Genomic DNA, 25,119 nt, shown 5'->3' with positions numbered 1-25,119 from the left:
CACACACACACACACACACACACACACACACACACACACACACACACACACACACACATGCAGGCACCTGGAAGTGAGTCAGGCCAGTAAAGGAGGCATCTCCAAACGCTCCATGTAACATCTGTTAACATCTGTCGGAGTACAATTCCTACTAAATCAATACTGGTAAGGTCAGATACAGCGCATTTGGAAAGTATTCAGACCCCTTGACTTTTTCCACATTTGGTTACGTCACAGTCTTATTATAAAATGGATGAGATCGTTTTTCCCCGCATCATCGTACACACAATACCCTATGATGACAAAGCAAAAACAGGTTTTTAGAAATTTTGGCAAAAATATTTATTTTTAAAAAATGCACCTGAGCCCAATTTCGAGTCTCATAGCAAAGGGTCTGAATCCTAATGTAGATAAGGTTTTGTAGTTTTTTACATTCCTACTGGTACTGCTCAATGAAAACACCTTGACTCAACGAAAAAGGAACCGTTACTCGCCAAGGAAACAATTTCTCTGACAGCCCTAGTTAGATTTTCTCTGTGCCAAATCAAATCACCTTAAAGGCACATTAAACATTGGAGGTACAATTAAATCCAATGGCCTTGCTCACACCACCACGTCATTATAAGTGATGGCACTATGATCTGTAACACCTGGGTAGTATCTAGGATACCAGCATTACAGACCATTGTCACGGGGGATGTTTGGAATGGGTCATCTGGGCAGAGGAGAGCAGAGAAGAGTGTGGAGGCTGTGGCTCATTTCTGCCAGGAAGCTTTACAGCTTGAATGAATCGTCTTACTCCGCATCTCTGTGATGGGTACATGAAAACCAGTACGGACACAAGTGCGGACGCGCGCACACACACACACACACACACACACACACACACACACACACACACACACACACACACACACACACACACACACACACACACACACACACACACACACACGAGTGACACATTAGCAGTGGTTTACACAGGCATTAACACCAGGGGAACATGTTTGACTGGCCATTAGGAAGGCAAATGCCCTGTTAAAACTGCTACACTGCACAGGGTCTGATCTCTCTCTCTCTTGCTTTCCCTCAACCTGTGAAAAGTAATGATGACAGATATGTCTACCGGTTGAGACAGTGCACCATTGGGTGTCTACGTTTTTGTAAAGCGCTGGTAGAACATTCCAGTGTCATAGCCTAGGGCAAACTGTAGGTCGAACAAACATGTGCAAAATTCTATAAATCAATACTGGTAAGGTCAGATACAGCGCATTTGGAAAGTATTCAGACCCCTTGACTTTTTCCACATTTGGTTACGTTACAGTCTTATTATGAAATGGATAAGATCGTTTTTCCCCGCATCAACGTACACACAATTACCCCATGATGACAAAGCAAAAACAGGTTTTTAGAAATTTTGGCCAAAATATTTATTATAAAAAAATGCACCTGAGCTCAATTTCGAGTCTCATAGCAAAGGGTCTGAATCCTAATGTAGATAAGGTTTTGTAGTTTTTTAAATACACTGCTCAAAAAAATAAAGGGAACGCTTAAACAACACAATGTAACTCCAAGTCAATCACACTTCTGTGAAATCAAACTGTCCACTTAGGAAACAACACTGATTGACAATACATTTCACATGCTGTTGTGCAAATGGAATAGACAACAGGTGGAAATTATAGGCAATTAGCAAGGCACCCCCAATAAAGGAGTAGTTCTGCAGGTGGTGACCACAGACCACTTCTCAGTTCCTATGCTTGCTGGCTGATGTTTTGGTCACTTTTGAATGCTGGCGGTGCTTTCACTCTAGTGGTAGCATGAGACGGAGTCTACAACCCACACAAGTGGCTCAGGTAGTGCAGCTCATCCAGGATGGCATATCAATGCGAGCTGTGGCAAGAAGGTTTGCTGTGTCTGTCAGCGTAGTGTCCAGAGCATGGAGGCACTACCAGGAGACAGGCCAGTACATCAGGAGACGTGGAGGAGGCCGTAGGAGGGCAACAACCCAGCAACAGGGCCGCTACCTCCGCATTTGTGCAAGGAGGAGCAGGAGGAGAACTGCCAGAGCCCTGCAAAATGACCTCCAGCAGGCCACAAATGTGCATGTGTCTGTCTACTCAAATGGTCAGAAACAGACTCCATGAGGGTGTTATGAGGGCCCGACGTCCACAGGTGGGGGTTGTACTTACAGCCTAACACCATGCAGGACGTTTGGCATTTGCCAGAGAACACCAAGATTGGCAAATTTGCCACTGGTGCCCTGTGCTCTTCACAGATGAAAGCAGGTTCACACTGAGCACGTGACAGACATGACAGAGTCTGGAGATGCCGTGGAGAACGTTCTGCTGCCTGCGACATCCTCCAGCATGACCGGTTTGGCGGTGGGTCAGTCATGGTGTGGGGTGGCATTTCTTTGGGGGGGGGCGCCGCACAGCCCTCCATGTGCTTGCCAGAGGTAGCCTGACTGCCATTAGGTACCGAGATGAGATTCTCAGACCCCCTGTGAGACCATATGCTGGTGCGGTTGGCCCTGGGTTCCTCCTAATGCAAGACAATGCTAGACCTCATGTGGCTAGAGTGTGTCAGCAGTTCCTGCAAGAGGAAGGCATTGATGCTATGGACTGGCCCGCCCGTTCCCCAGACCTGAATCCAATTGAGCACATCTGGGACATCATGTCTCGCTCCATCCACCAACGCCACGTTGCACCACAGACTGTCCGGGGGTTGGCTCCTCATCAGGAGCATGCCCAGGCGTTGTAGGGAGGTCATACAGGCACGTGGAGGCCACACACACTACTGAGCCTCATGTTGACTTGTTTTAAGGACATTACATCAAAGTTGGATCAGCCTGTAGTGTGGTTTTCCACTTTAATTTTGAGTGTGACTCCATGGGTTGATAAATTTGATTTCCATTGATCATTTTTGTGTGATTTTGTTGTCAGCACATTCAACTATGTAAAGAAAAAAATTATTTATTAAAAATATTTCATTCATTCAGATCTAGGATGTGTTATTTTAGTGTTCCCTTTATTTTTTTGAGCAGTGTACATATATATATATATATATATATATATATACATTTTGAACTATTTCTAAAAACCTGTTTTCGCTTTATTATGCGGTTTTGTGTGTAGATTGATGAAGATTTTTTTTTGTTTAATCCATTTTAGAATAAGGTTGTAACGTAACAAAATGTGGAAAAAGTCATGACAATGACAGCTGACAGTGTTGCATTCTCATATCTTTTTCAGTACGCGGTCTGGGATGTACACCATGGGATTTTCTTTGCCAAATGACTTTTTCAGCAGCTTTTCTCTTTCTTTCTCTCTCTGATTCTTTTCGTTATAGATCCTTGCCACCTCGTCTTGGTGGGCTTTCACCCTCTTTGTTCTTCCTGACTTCTTCCTTACTCGCTGCTTTTCTAGCTCTGAACTCTTTCACTTTGTTCTTCTCCAACATCTCTCTTTCTTTCCTCTCCTTTTTCTCCTGCTTTGCCCTGACTATCTGGGCAATTTCAATTTCCATCTGAAAGAGAAAGTCCATATATGTTAGACAGTGATCTGAGATATTATTGTTACTCCCTCTCTAGCATGCAGACAACTTAATCCATTGAATCTGATAGTATAACCATTAGGAGGTGGCTTGTGACCTCCCTGAACTGTGACTGATTAAATGGAGCACTGTATCTGCGCCTGCTCTTGCTCTCTGAACTTCAGGACAGTCTGCATCTGGTACAGCTTTACAGTATGTAAGCCTCCTTCATCCTCTCCACCATATCTATCTTCTCTATTGCCCATCTGTCTTTCTCCATTTGCATTTTCTTAATTTCACTATTCTTTCTCTCCCACTTCCCCGTAAGCTCCAACCTCTCCTTTTCCATCTGTCATCCCTTCTTTTCTTGTCCATGCAGGTACAGAATCCTTCTCTTTTTTCATTCCAGAGCCTCTATCGCTCTCTCCTTTTCTCTCAGCTCAGTCATCCACACCTCTGCTGCCTGCATGTTCCTCCTCTTAATCTCTTCCTCCTCCTCCTCCTTCATCCATCTTTACCCCCGTTGATCCCAGAGGCTTCATAGGCCAGCCTTGGCCCGTCTCCAAACTGTCCTCCTTCCAGCCTACTAGTGTCTGATCCCTCTCCTGGTCTGCTGAGGCCAGAGCTGTTCTCTCTCTCTCTCTCTCTCTCTCTCTCTCTCTCTCTCTCTCTCTCTCTCTCTCTCTCTCTCTCTCTCTCTCTCTCTCTCTCTCTCTCTCTCTCCGCCCTTCCATTCTCAGCTAACAGTATGTTATTCTCCACTGTCACCTTCCATAACTTGACCTGGCCAAGGACATCTTCACCTTTGCTATCTTGTCCACCAACGTTTGTGTGTCGGCTGCTGCTTGTCCAACACCTTTTTCACCCTTTCATTCTCAGCTAACAGCCTCTTATTGTCCTCTGTTCCATAACTTGGCCAAGGACATCTTCTCCTTTGATATCTTGTCCCCCAACGTTTGTGTGTCGGCCGCTGTGCTTTCTCTCTGTTTGTCCAACACCTCTCGCTGCGTTTCATTCTCAGCTAACAGCCTCGTGTTCTCCACGGTCAACTTCCCAATCTTGGCCAAGTGCAGTATCTTCTCCATCGTCACCTTTGTCATTTTCACTTCTATATTTTCTTTGTCTGCCATTAAGCTTTCTCTCTGTTTCTTCAACATTTCTCTCTCCCTTTCGTTCTCAGATTACAGCTTGGTACTCTCCACTGTCACCTCTCCTATCTCGGCCAAGTTCATTATGTTCTGAACCTTCAGCTTTGCCATCTTGAGCTCCATCTTTTTTCTGTCCGACACTTCACTTTGTCTCTGTTTCTCAAGCAACTCTCTCTCTAGCTTCCATTGGTGGTGATTTACCTCAATAGAAGCCTCATTCTCCCTGATCTGTCTAAGCAACTCTTTAATTAGCCTTTCTCTTTCTTTCTCTGGTTCCACCCTCACCTTGTTGACTTTCTCCGTCACCTCTCTATCCAGCTTCCATCGGTTGTGGTCTACTTTGTTTACAAGTCTCAATCTCCTTTCTCATTCTCAGCAGCCCTTCATTGTCTTTCTTTCTCTCATTCCTCCCTCATCTTGTTGCCTTTCTCCATCTCCTCACTTTCAGTAAATGATTTCTCCAGCTCACTGACCCCTCTCTACATGACGAAACATGTATTAGTTTTATTTATTTGATTTGTTCATATCATTTTCTTAACTGTCTGACCATGACAGATTTTTGACTTCAGTTATCCTAAGAATAATTGGTATCAACTAGTAAATGCTAGTGAGTAGGCCTATTTTTTTTTACTGATTTACTTAAGTCTGAAACATTTTAACACATTAGGCTATGACCAGAGTTGGCCAGATTTAGTCTCACCTCCGTGAATTACGTCCAATTACAAAGAGTGAAAAAAGTAGTTCAATGAATGGATGCGTTTTTTTTCGTTGTTTCTTCTGGTTGTTGTAACATTCTAGGGTTCTAATATTTAGCTAATTATTGCATCATAATGAGATTGTAATTGTGGTTTGTATTCTGGCCAAAAATCTCTGAATTCTAAAGATATTAGAACGATATTTAAAAAAAAAAATCTTAATGACATAATACATATAATTACACAATTCGAGCTCATGGATGAGGTATCAAATTAATAAATCATTAATTCCGAGGCAAATAAATTAGGTTCAAAATAAAGATGACTTTGTAAGTAATTAAATGTCTCATATTTTTTTAGAACAAAACAATAGTCATGTAAAGCTATATTAGTACGGTATGGTTCGTCACTGGGTTTCTTGAAGGTAGTTAGAGAAAATTAGAGAGGAAAAATAGTTTTGCCATATGCAAATTATGAAACATTTGAAAACCTAAAAATCACCTCGAATCACCTCGAAAAGCGGATAGTCTTTGAAACATGTAGCATTTCTGATATGTTATATGACCTAGAGCAGTACATTTTTAACAGTCTCGGGGACTGAGAGCGAGAGAGAGAGGGAGAGTGTGTGTGTGTAGGCAACGCGTGGGCGAAAGAGTGCGAGAGAGAGAGCAGAAAGTGACACATGCACTACGCACTCTTTATCACTAGCTGTCAGACAGATGCTTGCGACAGTCGGAGAGGTAGAGTTTCGGAGAAGGACAACGGGGACTATAGAACAGATTGATCAAAAGATATGGAGTGGCAGTCGATTTTTATCGCCAATTGAGACCCGTTTGGTAAGAGTTGAGCTTGTTTCGTTCCTATACACAGTGTTATTTATTACTCATGAATGCCAATATCGTTTGAACTGCTCTTGCGCAATGGATCCCTAAATAGTTGCGTGTTTTCTTTAAGAAAGAGAACCGTTTTATACCTTGGAGACTTTGGAAACTTTACAGAAGAGCAACAAGAGAAATGGAAACAATTTGGGGGAAATCCACTGAATCACAATGATTCAACAATGCCAAACCATTGGTCACAGACGTCAGTTCAATGTCTAGTTTTGAGTTGTCAACTAACGTGAATTCAACCTGAAATCAACAAAACATGTCACCATGTCATTGGATTTAGGTCAAAAGTTGGGTGAAAAAAATCGTTTTCGAGGTTGACTCAAGGACATCAAATTGACAGTTTTTCTTGAAATGAGTGGAAAGAACGTTGATTCAACCGTTTTTGCCCAGTGGAATGGGTCTTAACACTTACCATAGCCTTTTCTGCTGCCAAAAAAGGGTGACTTTAAGAGCTTGAGGGGGCCCACCACAACACTGACAGCCTGACACACAACACACACACACACACACTGAACCTCGAGTCATGCTGTCGAACGAGAGCTGCGAGAACAGCACCCATATCCACACGGACGGGAACCCGGTGGTGAGCACGGTGATGTTCATCCTGGGGGTGATGGGGAACTTCATCGCCCTGGCTATCCTGGGGGTCCACCAGAAGGAGCGACGCACCAAGTCCTCCGTCTTCTGCATCCTGGTGACGGGACTGGCCCTGACTGACCTGCTGGGAACCTGCTTCCTCAGCCCATTGGTGTTTGTGTGCTACGCCCGCCAGCGATCCCTGCTGGGGCTCACTGGGGACCAGGGACTCTGTGGCCTCTTTGCCTTTGCCATGACCTTCTTCGGCCTGGCCTCCATGCTCATCCTCTGTGCCATGGCCGTGGAGCGCTGCCTGGCCATCAGCCACCCCTATTTTTACTCCAAGTGCGTCCGACGCAGCTTCGCCAAGGTGGCCCTCCTGCTTATCTACGTCTTCACCTGTGCCTTCTGTGTTTTGCCATTCTTCGGCTACGGCCGCCACAAGCAGTACTGCCCGGGCACGTGGTGCTTCATCAAGATGGAGGCGGTGGGCGAGGGGGCGGACGAAGAGAGGAAGGTTCTGGCATTCTCGCTGTCCTACGCCTCGGTCATGGCACTGCTGATTGTGGCGGTGTTTGTGTGCAACGGCTCGGTGATCGTCAGCCTGTGCCGGATGCACCGAAGCCAGATGACACGGCGTGGTTCGGTGGGGAATGGAGGGAGGAAGAGGAAGATGAGTCTGGGCTGGTTCGGACAGGGGGAGGAGGAGATGGACCACCTGATGCTGCTGGCCTCCATGACGGTCATCTTCGTTGTCTGCTCCTTGCCGCTCACTGTGAGTTGACCTCTGACCTCTCTCTCTCTGACCCATATCCCTGTGCGTTTGTTGTTGTGTGTGTTCGATTATGTATGTGCATATACGTGTGGCCCCAAGCTATGACTGACACACGTTCTGTGACTTATCTGCGACTCAAACTCTGTGTGACTCACTGTATTTACTCACTTCTCCCTTTGGCCAAGTGACCTCTTTCTCTTTTGTGTCTCTTCAATTGTCTTATCCTCTCGGTCTGGATCTCTCTGTATGTGATTCTGTCTGATACCTAAGTCATGACCCTACAGTACACTGTTATACTGTGGCTATTAGACATTCAAAACCACTTCTCTATGCTCCTGATCTCTCTCTGTACACACATTCTGTGTAAACAATGGCACGCTGTGCCATCTCGCTCACTGTTAGATCACTTTAGTGTCTTGATATTGAAGTGAAAATAAGAACCACAATGCTTTTGAGGAAGCATCCGATGTGGGACAACTTTGTTCCAAGGAAGAAACTGTTTAAAAAAAACAAGCGGGCCTGTCTCTTCTCCTCTACTTCCAATGGGGCCGTTCCTTATGACATATCCAATGCCCCGAGAGGTTTGGTTGCGTGGTTGCGTAACCAGACCGTCATTTGGATTGTAAAATAAACCTGACCGTTGATGTTTTGCTACTCTAATTGAGAGGTGTGTGCTAAACCTGCCAGCCCTGGAGGACTGGATCTGGCCCCTCCCTTCCCAGAGGGCTGTGGGGCGGGTCTCTGCTTGTGGGTGCTGTTCAGTGGGTTTGACACTGAGTTGGGGAGGCACCCTCCTGTCCCTGTCCCTTCTGGCTGTTACCACACACACAGACACAGACACACAGACATACATATGGACATTTGATGAAATACTGATATAGTGAGGGTTGAAACCAAAACAATCTATGTTTTGCTGAAAGTCACTGTTTGAGTGTGAAGATATAAGTCTTTAAGCTTGCCAGTTTCCTTTGATTTAAGTTCAATCATTGATTTGTGCTACTAAGTACAGTTGAGTAATGGCATTCCAGTTGCCAAAGTAGTTAAAGAGTAACTTCAAGGAATGAGGATGATTGACTGTAATGTCAACTGTTGCCCTTTTTCTTTGAGTCATTCCATACCAATCTTCTCCCCGAGGTCTCTCTGCTGCCTGTGGGTAATACTCCATGATGAGACAGACAGATGACAGAGCGGGGGGGGGGGGGGGATATGCAGGCACGTCCTGACTCCTGAGTCACTTCTTGAACCAGACGGCGTCCATGGGGGTAGAATTTCCTCCAACCTCCAGCAATGACTTGGCATACTTGTCGAAATTCAAATCCAACCAAATACTACTAAATGTGTAGATCGAGTCAGTTTCATTCACACGCAGATGGTAAGAAAGATTGCCCTGCAGGTTCGGGCCTGGGCCTGTGATACCCGATACCCGCTTTAGTTGTGCATTGGCAGTTTCTCTCTTGTTTCTCTTTGACAGTCATTCAATTAGACGAACAATTGTTAGATTGGTAAATTAGTCGAGCCCGCTATCTACACTTGTAGTAATCATGGCCAAATACCGACCAGGCAATGCAGAGCACGTTAAGGCTGTTAGTCTGCTGATGAATTGAATAGCCTGTTATTAAGGAATCGCCCAACTGACTGACTCACACACCACCTCAAACATGCCACACTGCGTGTGTGTGTGTGTGTGTGTGTGACTATGAGTGGATTAGAGCGAGGCAATAGAGGAGTGTGTATAGGATGAGATGAGTGCAGTTCAGCACAGTTGCATGTCAATGCAGCAGTCTCTCTCTCCTCCCAGCTAAGCCCTGCTGCTTTGCCTTACAGCCCCAGACCTGTAGTTGAGATGCAGGTTTTTAGAGTGTAAGACTGCTGGAACATGATGGACACCTGAGCAAGAGGAGCTGCAGGATGGAGGAAAGAAACTACTCACGTTTCTATGATTCCCTCTTTAATATGGCCGAGTGGCAGTGGGATAGAGAGTCTAGTTTATGTAATTCACTTACCCCTCCTGTCACACATACGTACAGTAGAGTCCACACACACTTAGACTCACAGGCACGCCGCCGTCTCTGTCCAATTCTTATTAATGGAACGCAAAAACACGTTGCTGTAACACTGTACAGTAGAGCACAACGCCAGGCGCTGAAGAATAGATGCTTTTTCGTACAGCGGTCTGCTTTCAGTACCGCCACAAGCTCTTAGTGAGGCTTGGCTGAAACAAGCGAATGTGAGCGAGACGGAAAGAAGAGATGTATATGGTGCATTTGGGCTGATAAGAGGAGGATGTGTTAGCTTTCAATCTGTCCACTCTGGAAGGAATGGATGGGGAGAGGGAGGGAGAGGGAGATTGAAAACCAGAAAAAGAGGAGAAGAGATGAGTAACCAGCTGGACTGGTGCTGCTTGATGCAGTGTAGGTAGGTCATATTCATGGAAAAGGCTCCATGAAGGCATATATCAATTCTTCAAAACATTTTCCACCCTAAAAATGAGGAATAAGAAAAGGCTTTCTGGTCAAACGGATGGAAAAGGGGTACTTGCCTTCTGTACATTTAAGAAATGTTGCCTAGTGTCTTGTCATTCTGTCACCAAAAATATTGAACGTTTACAGAAGTACCAAGTAAAGGCAGACCTACCGATTTAGTTAGTGTTTTTACTGAAAGCAATTTGGTTTATGATTTATTAAGTGATTAAAATGTGTCATTCGGTTACCAAATTGGTAACTGAATGACCAGAAAATCTGTAACAAAATGACTGCAAATGAATTGGCTACAATGTGAATTCATAGTAGTCACCAAGTCACAAGGTACAGTATAAAAAAGTAGAGTATAGGACAGTACAGTAAAGCACACTAGAGTAGAGTACAGTATTATTTAGTGTACTGTACTCTACTTAACAATACAGTACTCTACACGGCTGTGCTGTGTTCTGCTGTGCTCTACTCTGCTGTGCTACTCTGTGATGTCCAAACGTCTCGACTATAATCATAGACACGTCTATGATTGGTACAGATTTGGTCCATTCCAGACCAACCAAATTTGGTCTTGTTTGGGGGCGGAGCTCATTAGAATAATAGCCCATGTGTAGAATAATACCCAAGCATGAGGATATTACATTTTTTCTACCTTCGTGTACCTATTCAGGATATCACCATGAAGAGAATGACATTCATAGTTATGCATTTCTGTATAGTACAGATCAGGGACCCATGGTGTCATTCTGTTTACCATCATTCTGTTATTGCAGAGTTGTTAAACTCATACCATGGAGGGCCTAGTGTCTGCAGGTTTTTCCTTTCAAGACCTAGACAACCAGGTGAGGGGAGTGCTTTACTAGTTAGTGACCTTAATTCATCAATCAAGTACAGTCGTGGCCAAAAGTTTTGAGAATGACACAAATATTAATTTCCACAAAGTTTGCTGCTTCCAGTGTCTTTAGATATTTTTGTCAGATGTTACTATGGAATACTGAAGTATAATTACAAGCATTTCATACGTGTCAAAGGCTTTTATTGACAATTACATGAAGTTGATGCAAAGAGTCAACATTTGCAGTGTTGACCCTTCTTTTTCAAGTCCTCTGCAATCTGCCCTGGCATGCTGTCAATTAACTTCTTGGGGATTCATTTCATTTGCATGGCAAAGAGGGACTTTGCAATTAATTGCAATTCATCTGATCACTCTTCATAACATTCTGGAGTATATGCCAATTGCCATCATACAAACTGAGGCAGCAGACTTTGTAAAAATGTATATTTGTGTCATTCTCAAAACTTTTGGCCACGACTGTACAAGGGTGGAGCGGAAACCCGCAGACACTTGGTCCTCCTTGGAATGAGTTTAACAGGTTTTATCAGATGTTAAATCCACTTCACTTACTGTAGTTCATTAAAGCAAAATAGACTTTTTCGAACTCAAGTTGTCCTATCATAACGGACATCCCCTTCTTTCTGCAGACATCTTTGAATCTTAATTCGGAGTAAATATAGATATTTACAGCATTTCTGGAAAATGTTGTCACATCAAAAACTGAGGGAAATTTTAGTGTCATTCTGTAACCACACTTTACATCAATACAGTTATGAGTGCAATTGTGGTTAGAATAAGTTTGGTTCCCCAACACTAAATTGAATCCAGACAGAAAATGTGGTTGTTTCATTAACATCGCAGGCTCAGACCAACATTTGATGATGGAGTCTGTAGGTATTTCTAACGTTTGCTTTGTGGTTTATTGAGGAGGCAATTTTTCAGCTGTGAAACGGTGAAAGGTACGACAATGTGTAACATAACAGGACTGCAGACATTGCACCAGCTGACAAAGTTCCCTTTTAGACTTCTTTTCATGTTTCAATCTGGAGCCTACTTCTCAAATCTGACTCAAGGTCAGTAGCTATGTGCAGTATTGTAATTTGTTGGTCCCTGCCAGACTGTATTTACCTAGGCCTCTTAGCGCTGCCCATATGGCCTTCAATTCCTTTTCACCCTGCTTTGATTTACATCCTGCATGTGGTTGCCGAAAGCGTTTGTGACACGGAGCAGAATAGATTGGTATCATTAAACGATCGCCCTTGAACGCTCTGAGGGCTATAGTGCGTCACTGTGGCTGATCTATCACACCGAGATGTGACTGTGTTTTGGGATGCGTTTGTGTATGTAATACATCTGTCTGATGTGTATGAGAGCTGAAGTCCTTTTTCTCTGGTGAACATTCGATGGTCAGATGCTTTTATCGATTTGATTGTAAATGTCATTGGTTATTTATAGTGCATTGCAAAAGTATTCAGACCCCGTTAATTTCTTCACACTTTGTTGTGTTACAAAGTCGGATTCAAATAGATTTAATTGTCGTTTTGGTCAACAAAATACTCATGTTAAAGTGGAAGATTATTGATATTTTTTAAAGATGAATATAAAATCAAATACATCAAATAGAGTTGTTGCATAAGTATTCAACCCCTTTGTTTAACCAAGCCTAAATTAGTTGAGGTGTAAAATTTGGCTTAAAAAATCACATAAAAAGCTACATGGAGTCACTCTGTGTGAAATAATAGGGGCTGACATGGTTTTTAAATGCTAGAAGTTCATACCAATAATATTTTTTCTAGTTGATTTTGAATTTTAAGACCACTTAAAAAAATACAAAATACAGGGAATGCCAAGAATGTGCAAAGCTGTCATGAAGGCAAAGGGTGGCTACTTCGAAGAATCTCAGGTATATAATATATGTATTTATATTTAATATATTATTTCATAGTTTTGATGTCTTCGCTATTATTCTACAATGTAGAAAATAGTACAAATAAAGAAAAACCCTTCAATGAGTAGGTGTGTCCAAACTTTTGACTGGTACTATATTTGCATTCATTTTTCCCCAACTGGTAGCAGGGGGACATTCAGACGAGTATTGTGAGGCCTGTGGGCGTCCTAGAGCAAAACAACATAATTAGTGTGTAGCCCAAAAGGTTCGGACACTACAGGCAGAAGCTGGGAGATTGGCTGTACCGACTTCATACCAATCCCGTCTTTCCATAGAGGGTTCATAATAGTTTGTAAGCCAAAAAGTTCGGATGCTACGGATGATTCTGCGAGAAGACCGATTTTTCGGGATGTCTCGTGGTCTGACAAACACCGCTCTAGCTCTGTCCCCTTTCAATGCAGATGTCTCGTGGTCTGACAAACACCGCTCTAGCTCTGTCCCCTTTCAACGCAGATGTCTCGTGGTCTGACAAACACCGCTCTAGCTCTGTCCCCTTTCAATGCAGATGTCTCGTGGTCTGACAAACACCGCTCTAGCTCTGTCCCCTTTCAATGCAGATGTCTCGTGGTCTGACAAACACCGCTCTAGCTCTGTCCCCTTTCAACGCAGATGTCTCGTGGTCTGACAAACACCGCTCTAGCTCTGTCCCCTTTCAACGCAGATGTCTCGTGGTCTGACAAACACCGCTCTAGCTCTGTCCCCTTTCAACACAGATGTCTCGTGGTCTGACAAACACGGCTATAGCTCTGTCCCCTTTCAACGCTGATGGCTCGTGGTCTGACAAACACCGCTCTAGCTCTGTCCCCTTTCAACGCAGATGTCTCGTGGTCTGACAAACACCGCTCTAGCTCTGTCCCCTTTCAACGCAGATGTCTCGTGGTCTGACAAACACCGCTCTAGCTCTGTCCCCTTTCAACACAGATGTCTCGTGGTCTGACAAACACGGCTATAGCTCTGTCCCCTTTCAACGCAGATGGCTCGTGGTCTGACAAACACCGTTCTAGCTCTGTCCCCTTTCAACGCAGATGCGGAAGTGCGACATCGGCGGATGCGGTGGATTGAGACGCATCCAATGCAAAAAAACTAAATGCAAACATGCAAAAAACATATCTGTAGCTTGCAGTGCATTCAGAAAGTATTCCGAGCCCTTCCCTTTTTCCACATTTTGTTATGTTACAGCCGTATTCTAAAATGGATTAAATAGTTTTTTCCCCTTAATCAAGTATTCAGATACAGTGCCTTGCGAAAGTATCCCACTTGTTGTTGATTACACACAGGTGGATTGTATTTATCATCATTAGTCATTTAGGTCAACATTGGATCATTCAGAGATCCTCACTGAACTTCTGGAGAGAGTTTGCTGCACTGAAAGTAAAGGGGCTGAATAATTTTGCACGCCCAATTTTTCAGTTTTTGATTTGTTAAAAAAGTTTGAAATATCCAATAAATGTTGTTCCACTTCATGATTGTGTCCCACTTGTTGTTGATTCTTCACAAAAAAATACAGTTTTATATCTTTATGTTTGAAGCCTGAAATGTGGCAAAAGGTCACAAAGTTCAAGGGGGCCGAATACTTTCACAAGGCACTGTACTTTACTTAGTACTTTGTTGGCAGCAATTACAGCCTTCAGTCTTTTAGGTTTGACGCTACAAGCTTGATGCACCTGTATTTGTGGAGTTTCTCCCATTCTTCCCTGAAGATCCTCTCAAGCTTTGTCAGGGTGGATGGGGAGCGTCACTTCCACAGCTATTTTCAGGTCTCTCCAGAGATGTTAGATCGGGTTCAAGTCCGGGCTTTGGCTGAGCCACTCAAGGACATTCAGAGACTTGTCCCGAAGCCCCTCCTTCGTTGTCTTGGCTGTGTGCTTAGGGTCATTGTCCAGTTGGAAGGAGACCTTTTGCCCCAGTCTGAGGTCTTGAGCGCTCTGGAGAAAACTCCTTCTATTTAAGAATGATAGAGGCCACTGTGTTCTTCAATGTGGCAAAAATGTTTTGGTACACTTCCCCAGAAGTGTGCCTCGATACAATCCTGTCTCGGAGCTCTACGGACAATTCCTTCCACCTCATGGCTTGGTTTTTGCTCTGACATGCACTGTCAACAGCACTGTCAACCTTATAGAGACAGGTGTGTGCCTTTCCAAATCATGTCCAATCAATTGAATTTACCACAGGTGGACTCCAATCAAGTTGAAGAAACAGCTCAAGGATGATCAATGGAAACAGGATGCACCTGAGCTCAATTTCGAGTCTAATAGCAAAGGGTCTGAATACTTATGCGAACAAGGTATTTCTGTGTACTATTTTTAATACTTTTGCAATAATTTTTCCATTGACACAAAACATGTAAAACAAAATGTCAGCAAGACCTGGGAGAAGCAATTGATGACGAAGAATGAATACAGGTATGTTAGAATACCCAGTCATGTTCATATCATCTCAGATGATCAATTTATGCAGTTCAAGACCATCCATAGAGGGTAGTAACTACCAGTGAAACTGAATAGCATGCACTCAGAAATGTTATTATCCTGCTGGAGGTGTTAAGCACAAAAGGGGACATATTTAAATATATATATATTAACCTTTATTTAACTAGCCAAGTCAGTTAAGAACAAATTCTTATTTGTAATGACAGCCTACCTGATGCCATATGTTGAGGTCTTGTGAAGGCTGGCTGAATTCTGGCAAAGAGTATGTCCGTTTATCTCAGCATGTCTACAGATTCTGCTTTCTCCCCGTTTTATTTGCTTTGAAATGTTAATACTGGAGACTGTTACCAGAAGAAACGGTGTAACCAAGCATTTAAAGTGGCGAATAAATGCATTGCCATTCATTGGAAGGTTGGTTATCCTCCCATAATGTATGGATGAAATGTCAAGTTATGTACAGTACCACTAGATTTGCTTTGAGATTGAGGGTATACTGTGCAACTGTCATAAGGTCTGGAAGCCTTATGTGAAATACTGTACGACAAAAGGAGTTTGCATTGAAAACATGTCCACGTCAGGGGAGATTTAGGCAATCCTTTGCTGCTGGGCTGCTCATTCCTGGTCCTGGGAGTCTGCTGTACTGTTGACAGTCTGAAACACTCTGAAACACCTGAAACCAATAATGAATGTTTCACTAAGATCCTAAAGCTGAGTGGGGTGTGTTGGGTTGGGGCGCTGCAGGGCCATGGACCCATAGGGGCAGGACGAGGTGACCCAGCTATATTGTGTGCAAGTAAAAAGAGCTCTACAGTACTATGATGCCTATGATATGAATTATATGGAGGGTGAAATGGTTTTGTGTGTTAATGTGTGGGTGTATGTGTAACTTTTGTTTTGCAAATCTTTCCCTTGAGACATAAAAAAAACATGGGTAGGACGTTGTGTAGGGGGCTCGGATTGCCTGGGCAGTCTGACTGAAATTTGATATAGAGCAGGTATTCTCAAACTGGGGGGGGTACACACAATGCTGTCGGGGTACCGCAAATAAAAATGTGAATCACATTTGAAAAAAAATATATATATATTTTAAATAATTAATAATTCTTCACATTTTCAAACAGTCCATTTATATTTTCCAACGGGGCTATACATTTGGGTGAGTTTTTTTAATCGCCTGAGTAGCCTCGTTTCACTGCCAAAAATAAAATTAAACCATCTAGTGTTCAGCAAAATAACAACACAATGTCATACAGGTAGCCTAGTCTAATAATTAACATCCAATCGCATTAACCGTTACTCTCTCGCAGGAATTCCACTAACTGTCCGTATGTAACCAAACGTAACTGCTGCTGATGGCGCAAATGCCATGACAGGGAGACATAGTGGAGTGGTAACGCACGTGCAAGCAGTTGCTAGCGACGCCACTTGGGTACACTGCAGCATCCACCGAGAGGCTCTTGCTGCCAAGGGAATGCCTGAAAGCTTAAAGACATTTTGGACACCACGGTGAAAATGGTTAACTTTGTTTAAGCAAAGTCCCTGAACTCTCGTGTATTTTCTGCACTATGCAATGATATGGGCAGCGACCATGTAACGCTTATACAACATGCAGAAGTGCGCTGGTTATCAAGGGGCAAATTATTAACACGTTTTTTAAATTGAGAGACGAGCGTAAAGTTTTCTTTTACTGACCATCATTTTCACTTGTCTGACCACTTGCATGATGTCGAGTTTCTCACAGGACTGGCCTATCTGGGTGATGTTTTTTCTCACCTGAATGATCTGAATCTAGGATTACAGGGACTCTCTGCAACTATATTCAATGTGGGTTGACAAAATTGAGGCTATGATTAAGAAGTTGGAGCTCTTCTCCGTCTGTATTAACAAGGACAACACACAGGTCTATCCATCAATGTATGATTTTTTTGTGTGCAAATGAACTGAAGCTTAATGTAATAATGTCAAATGTGATATAGCGAAGCACCTGAGTGAGTTAGGTGCAAAGTTACAGAGGTACTTTCCCGAAAAGGATGACACAAACAACTGGATTCGTTATGCCTTTCATGCCCTGCCTCCAGTCCACTGACCGATATCTGAACAAGAGCGCCTCATTGAAATTGCAACAAGCGGTTCTGTGAAAATTTGAATTTATTCAGAGGCCACTGACAGATTTCTGGATTGGGCTGTGCTCAGAGTATCCTGCCTTGGCCAATCACGCTGTTAAGACACTGATACCCTTTGCAACCACGTACCTATGTGAGAGTGGATTCTCGGCCCTCAGTAGCATTTAAACTAAATAGAGGCACAGACTGTGTGTGGAAAATTATTTAATAAGACTGAGACTCTCCAATACAATCCAACATTGCAGAGTTACAGTGGGGCAGAAAATTGTGCAAGTTCTCCCACTTAAAAAGATGAGAGAGTCCTGTTATTTTCATCATAGTTACACTTCAACTATGACAGACAAAATGAGAAAAAAAAACAGAAAATCACATTGTAGGATTTTTAATGAATTTATTTGCAAATTATGGTGGAAAATAAGTACTTGGTCACCTACAAACAAGCAAGATTTCTGGCTCTCACAGACCTGTCACTTCTTCTTTAAGAGGCTCCACTGTCCTCCACTCGTTACCTGTATTAATGGCACCTGTTTGAACTTGTTATCAGTATAAAAGACACCTGTCCACATCCTCAAACAGTCACACTCCAAACTCCACTATGGCCAAGACCAAAGAGCTGTCAAAGGACACCAGAAACAAAATTGTAGACCTGCACCAGGCTGGGAAGACTGAATCTGCAATAGGTAAGCAGTTTGGTTTGAAGAAATCAACTGTGGGAGCAATTATTAGGAAATGGAAGACATACAAGACCATTGATAATCTCCCTCGATCTGGGGCTCCACGCAAGATCTCACCCCGTAGGGTCAAAATTATCACAAAAATCCCAGAACCACATAGGAGGACCTAGTGAATGACCTGCAGAGAGCTGGGACCAAAGTAACAAAGCCTACGATCAGTAACACACTACGCCGCCAGGGACTCAAATCCTGCAGTGCCAGACGTATCCCCCTGCTTAAGCCAGTACATGTCCAGGCCCGTCTGAAGTTTGCGAGAGAGCATTTGGATGATCCAGAAGAAGATTGGGAGAATGTCATATGGTCAGATGAAACCAAAATATAACTTTTTGGTAAAAACTCAACTCGTCGTGTTTGGAGGACAAAGAATGCTGAGTTGCATCCAAAGAACACCATACCTACTGTGAAGCATGGGGGGGAAACATCATAATCTGCAAAGGGACCAGGACAACTGATCCGTGTAAAGGAAAGAATGAATCTGGCCATGTATCGTGAGATTTTGAGTGAAAACCTCCTTCCATCAGCAAGGGCATTGAAGATGAAACGTGACTGGATCTTTCAGCATGACAATGATCCCAAACACACCACCCGGGCAATGAAGGAGTGGTTTCGTAAGAAGCATTTCAAGGTCCTGGAGTGGCCTAACCAGTCTCCAGATCTCAACCCCATAGAAAATCTTTGGAGGGAGTTGAAAGTCCGTGTTGCCCAGCAACAGCCCCAAAACATCACTGCTCTAGAGGAGATCTGCATGGCGGAATGGGACAAAATACCAGCAACAGTGTGTGAAAACCTTGTGAAGACTTACAGAAAACGTTTGACCTCTGTCATTGCCAACAAAGGGTATATAACAAAGTATTGAGATAAACTTTTGTTATTGTCCAAATACTTATTTTCCACCATAATTTGCAAATAAATCCATAAAAAATCCTACAATGTGATTTTCTGGATTTTTTGTCTCATTTTGTCAGTCATAGTTGAAGTGTACTTATGATGAAAATTACAGGCCTCTCTCATCTTTTTTAAGTGGGAGAATTGCACAATTGGTGGCTGACTAAATACTTTTAGCCCGACTGTATGTTCATCCTTTCAAGCACACCCTTCTCATTAACCTATGGTGAGTTATTCACCATTTTCGATGAACAAATAAGGTTTTATATGTAAGATGGTTAAACAAAAGGGCAAAATGATTGATTATTATTATTTGTGCCCTGGTCCTATAAGAGCTCTTTGTCACTTCCCACGAGCTTTGTTGTGACGAACTCACACTCATTCTTATGTTTTAATAAATGTATCGTATAACATTTGAGAGTGCGCTGACCCTGGTGCTAGAGAGGGGTACGCAGCTGGAGTTTGAATGTTTGAATGTTTGGGAACCACTGGTGTAAAGCACAATGGTAATAGATTGGGTATTCAACCAACTTTTGGCTGTCTTGAGTGGGTGAAAATAGGTTCCAATCAAAGTATCAACCAAATTGTGTTGAATTGTGATGAGTGTAATTCACCCAGATGAAAAAGATACTATAGTATACTATGGTAGAAATACTATAGTATTCGCTGTAGTGTTTTTGTGGACTTTACTGTAGTATTCACTGTAGTGTTTTGAAAAGTTAAGTCTGCAAATGACATAACTGTAGTGTACTGTAGTATTTACAGTTTCCTATAGTATAAATACTTACTGTAGTTTTTTTGCGAATTGTAGTATGCTGCAGTATTTACTGTATTGTTTTTGAGGAGTGTAGCAACATTTCCATAACCTGTAGGACTGAGGTCTGCATGGATAGGTCAGAGCGCCTGCTCTTTTCTACAAGCTAAGACAACCTCTTATCCCTCAGTCAGTGTGATAAGAGGTTAAGAATCATGCAAGTTGATCATAACAAATCACATTTAAGGGTGAAAGATGTGGGAGTGCAGCCATGCATGGTCCATTGTTTTGGTCTGTGTGCTATTGCTCAAGGGCACATGAACAGATTATTCACCTAGTCGGCTTGGGGACCTTTCGGGTTACTGGCCCAACGCTGTTAACCACTAGGCTACCTGCTTCCCCAGCTTGCATACCTTCTCCTGCTGTTGTCACAGTTCCGCATATCTAGTTTGGAGTCTTCCGGAGAGTAGATGTGCTCTGTGAAAGAGATAACAAACCCACTTCCAAGACCTCTCCTCCTGTTATTTCCTTACTATATATGGTTAACACATGCCCAATCATCTGACAAGGCCAGACTAATAGCCTGCCTGTAGTGTGCCTTTCACCTCATTGACCCTCACCCCTATCCGTCCCCCGTACGTCCCCTAATCGCCCTCTAGGGAACTACCCACATGGAAAAAATACTATAGAATACTACAGTACTTACTATAGAATTCTATAATAAACTGCAGTATACTGTAGAATACCAAACTACACTGTAGTATTCCTCGATCATGTGTACTTACTATAGAATGTTGTAGTATACTGTAGAGTACTACAGTAAATACTACAGTGTTATCTGGAGACAACAAAAAAACTACTAGTAAATACTACAGTAATGTCTGAAAAAAATACTACAGACCCCGAAAATACTACACTTTTTAAAATTATAGTAAATACTACAGTATTTGATTTGCATGTACCCTGCTCATTCCCCTCCACCATATCGCAGTTTGTGACACCATAAGTAGGAAACCTACATGCCAAGTGTAGGCCATATTGACTTCCCTACAAGTTATTGAAAATGTGATCTTTTACTATTTCTCCAGTAGGTTTCCTGAAGGAGAAAGCCTCCACTTCTGTGTCAAAAATGTTTCAAAAAAGACTATAGTATATAATACAATCTGCAAAAACACAATTAATTACTATAGTATAAACTACGGTTTTCTTTTACTACAGTATTTATACTAGAGTTAACTATAAATACAGTATACTATAATCTACAAAGACACTACATTAATTACTACAGTTTTCTTTTACTACAGTATTTATACTAGAGTTAACTGTATATATATATTTTTTTTAAACAGGCAAGTCATTTCAGAACAAATTCTTATTTACGACGGCCTCGGAACAGTGGGTTTAACTGCCTTGTTCAGGGGCAGAATGCTCTTGTCAGCTCAGGGATTCGATTTAGCAGCCTTTCGGTTACTGGCCCAACGCTCTAACCACTAGGCTTCCTGCCGCCCCTAAATATACTACAGTCAATACCACAGTAAAGTCAGCAAAAGCACCACAGTGAATACTATAGTATTTATACCATGGTATACTATGGTATTTTTTTTCTCGTGCAGGTGAAGCATCAGCACTTCAGGTTACTCATCAATACAGAGAGCAATAGAGGGCTGAGTTGAAAAGAGGAAAGAGGGATATGGGATCAGAACACTTTAGTGTACAGTAAGCACAAAAGTGTTGAAATGTTCACATTGGCGCCTACATACGCAAAACCACTATCAACATCGGTCCAAACCACTATTTAGGGCCCAGCCAAAAGATACTTTGGTTGAATGACTCAGGTTCTAGATTGACATTTCGTACTGGGCCTTGCTCAGCAGTACAATATTGACCTGTTCTTCTGCAATTATGTGTCTGTGACCTCCGTAACGTTCAAAGGATCGTTTGTTAATGGCATTTGCAATGTTCCAATGAATGTTCCGTTGACTATATGTTGTACAGCCGTTGAGGCTAACGTGCCTTGGTCGTGGGTGCCAGCCTAAGAAATGTCCTTCTCCTTCAGTCTGGAAATTCCAACGTAATCACATGAACTGAGCAGATCCCGACTGTGGGATCTGTCATGTCTGCTCCTGCTACCCCTCCCTGGCGCTCGAGGGCGCCAAGCTACCCGTCTTTGCACACACCTGGCACCATCATTACGTTTGTTGGATTCACCTGGACTCCTTCACGTGGCTGATTGCCCCTGTATATATCTGTCTGTTCCTCGGTGGTGTTCTCTGTGTCCGCGTTAAATGCTTGTCATGTGTTCCTGTCCAGACGCTGTTCCTGTTCCGTTTCATGTCCGTCGGCTATTAAACCTTCACTTCCTGTACCTGCTCCTCATCTCCTGCGTCGATCCTTTTCAGGATCTGAGTGGGAAAGAAGACAGAATCCCAGTGTGACGCCGAGGCTACTTTGAGCAAAGATTAGCTTGTAAGGTAAGGAGAGCTGTTTGCTGTTCTCTGGTAATGTGATGCCAACTTGGCCTTTGGAAAAGGCATTCGCCGGCTCAATAATAACTAGTGTTGCATGTGTGGGGAGACGTCATCCAATCATCGATCCGTATGAAAGTTCAGGCCTTACTGGATGGAGAGAATCCTGTAACGGGGAGAGTGAGTGAAACACTTAGACAAGCCAGAGCCTCCATTTAGTCCCAGGTGCTCTAGGCAGGGTTTCCCTATTGTCAGGCTCATCCAGGTCTCTGGTGGAAAGGTCACCGCTGTGTCGTGATAAAAAGCTAGCCTTTGTGACCCGAACAAAAAGAATTCCACCTCTGAATGAATTAGCACTCACACACACCAGTGCAGCAGGCTCTCTGTATATGTCTCCACCCTCTAGATCCAGTAGTAATTGCTGTGTCCACAGGCTCCCAGGCACAGCTTTAAATACTGTTACGTTACGTCTCAGTGAAACACAATGTTCTGTTTAGTCTAAATAACTAATTGTTAACCGACAACTGGTTCCGATGGGTTTGGCAGTGAACAAACTTGGCCACCACAGACGGGGTGACGTTTGGTGCGTCACACTTTCCACCTGCCCCTGTACCCACACATCTGACGTGTGGCACAGAGAGGGGTTAACGGAAAGGATATATCCTGCAGGGTAAATGTCCACCCGCCCACCCTTTCTCGTTGGCATCAAGAGAATGATTGGCAGTGGTGAGCTGTTGCGGGGAGATCTTGAACAGATATGGCACAGAGAGAGAGAGAGAGAGGGGAACTGAGGTATGGGGAGGGAGAAGAAGAGAGAGAGAGACTATTGTTGCTATTGAGAAAGGCCGCCGTAGGCAGACCTGGCTCCCAAGAGTAGACAGGCTATGTGCACACTGCCCACAGAATGAGGTGTAAAACTGAGCTGCACTTCCTAACCTCCTGCCAAATGGATGACAATATTAGAGACACATAGATTACACAGATCCACCAGAGAATTTGAATCCAAAGCCAATTTTGATAAACGTCACCATAAGCCATCGCCTCATAGCAGCCGGCAACATGATGCCACCCTGTTAGTCCTAATGACCTCTGGCAGCCCGGCTTCTTCGCTAAGAGGTGGAGCAATCGGCTGAAGTCCTGCATATGCTGATCGATGGATGGCTCGGGACTCGTTTGTTAGTTTATTTCCTAACAGGAGGTCCTGACCATCTGGTGGTGTGTTTTGGAGTAGAGATTGATTTGTTGGTCTGGTGGACGATGGGAGTGGTAGATACATTGCTGTTTTTACAGAGGTTGTGGTGGGCAGTAATATTTGATAAGCGAATATACAGTACATTGTACATACATTACATGCGACTCGTAATAAGACCAAGCGGTTGGCCTATTAAAATGCTTATAACTCCATAAAGATAATTAGCAATATGCAAGAGACTATGGTTGTGTTACGGTAATAGGCAATAAATAAATGTCTGACAATGGGATTCTAAGTGTATTTAATTACTTTGTAAAAATGAATGGATTCACATTCAGAGAGAGAGAGAGAGAGAGAGAGAGAGAGACCACCCCAGCAGTTCAGGAACAAAAAAGGGCTAGAACAATGAAGCTAAGACCCTTAAGAGTCTGCGTTTTCTGGATTCAAAATCTGAGTTGTTGTGCAATAGTATTGGTGTAAAGTTAACCTCCATTTGGGTGTCAGACCTATGTGACCTCAGAGGTGAGACAGTGGGAGATCAACACACAGAGTGCTGAATTCCTTCGAGGAACTTCTTGCATACAGTCCATAAGAGTCGGGCTGCCCTACAAGGTTAAGCATAGAGAGAGGAGTGATGCACTGACATGAACCTTTACAGAACTCATTTCAAAATGTGCATGTACAAAATGTCTCTCTCTCTCTTGCTGTTTCTCTCTGTCTCTCTCTGTCTCTCTCTCTCTCTCTCGCTCTCTGTGTCTGTCTCTGTCTCTCTGTCTCTGTGTATCTGTCTGTCTCTCTGTCTGTGTCTCTCTTTGTCTGCCTCTGTCTGTCTCTGTATCTTCCTGTGTCTCTGTCTCTCTCTGTCTCTCTCTCTGTCCCTTCCTCTCTCTCTGTCTCTCTCTCTCCGTGTCTCTGTCTGTGTCTCTCTCTCTCTCTGTGTGTCTCTCTCTGTCTCTCTCTCTCTGACTGTCTCTCTCTCTCTCTCTCTCTCTGTGTGTGTCTCTCTCTCTGTCTCTCTGTCTGTCTCTGTCTGTGTCTCTGTCTGTCTGTCTCTGTCTGTGTCTCTGTCTGTGTCTCTCTCTGCATGGGAAACATATATTAACATTGCCAAAGCAAGTGAAGTAGATAATAAACAAAAGTTAAATAAACATTACACACACACAGAAGTCCCGAAAGTATACATACAGTGTTGTAACGATGTGCAAAAAGTACAAAAGGGAAAATAAATAAACATAAATATGGGTTGTATTTACAATGGTGTTTGTTCTTCACTGGTTGCCCTTTCTTGTGGCAACAGATCACAAATCATGCCTCTGTGATGGCACACTGTGGCACACTTCCTTAAGTTTGGATCAGTCACAGGCGTCAGGTGTTCTGTCACTGTGTACTCTCTGTTTAGGGCCAAATAGCATTCTAGTTTGCTCTGTATTTTTGTTAATTACTTGACAGATTAGAAATAATAATATTTTTTTTTCTCATGATTTGGTTGGGTCTAATTGTGTTGCTGTCCTGGTGCTCTGTAGGGTCTGTTTGTGTTTGTGAACAGAGCCCCAGGACCAGCTTGCTTAGGGGACTCTTCTCCAGGTTCATCTCTCTGTAGGTGATGGCTTTGTTATGGACGGTTTGGGAATCGAGTCCTTTTAGGTGGTTGTAGAATTTTACATC

At 43.2% G+C, this 25,119-nt stretch overlaps 1 protein-coding gene across 1 annotated transcript in view; it reads left to right on the top strand.

Moving 5' to 3' along the window:
- Nucleotides 1–6,004: 6,004 nt before the first annotated feature.
- LOC135546101 (prostacyclin receptor-like) overlaps nt 6,005–25,119 on the top strand; it is a 54,222-nt gene continuing 35,107 nt past the window's right edge. Inside the window, exon 1 of the mRNA XM_064974255.1 lies at nt 6,005–7,618. Coding sequence (XP_064830327.1) covers nt 6,791–7,618 — 828 coding nt within the window. The 5' untranslated portion in view covers nt 6,005–6,790. The remainder of the gene's footprint in view (nt 7,619–25,119) is intronic.

Source organism: Oncorhynchus masou, chromosome 9 (genome assembly GCF_036934945.1).
Source record: "Oncorhynchus masou masou isolate Uvic2021 chromosome 9, UVic_Omas_1.1, whole genome shotgun sequence".
Classification (NCBI taxonomy): Eukaryota; Metazoa; Chordata; class Actinopteri; order Salmoniformes; family Salmonidae; genus Oncorhynchus; species Oncorhynchus masou.
Note: the sequence above shows the minus strand (reverse complement) of the source record. Positions and strands in the feature narration are given on the sequence as shown.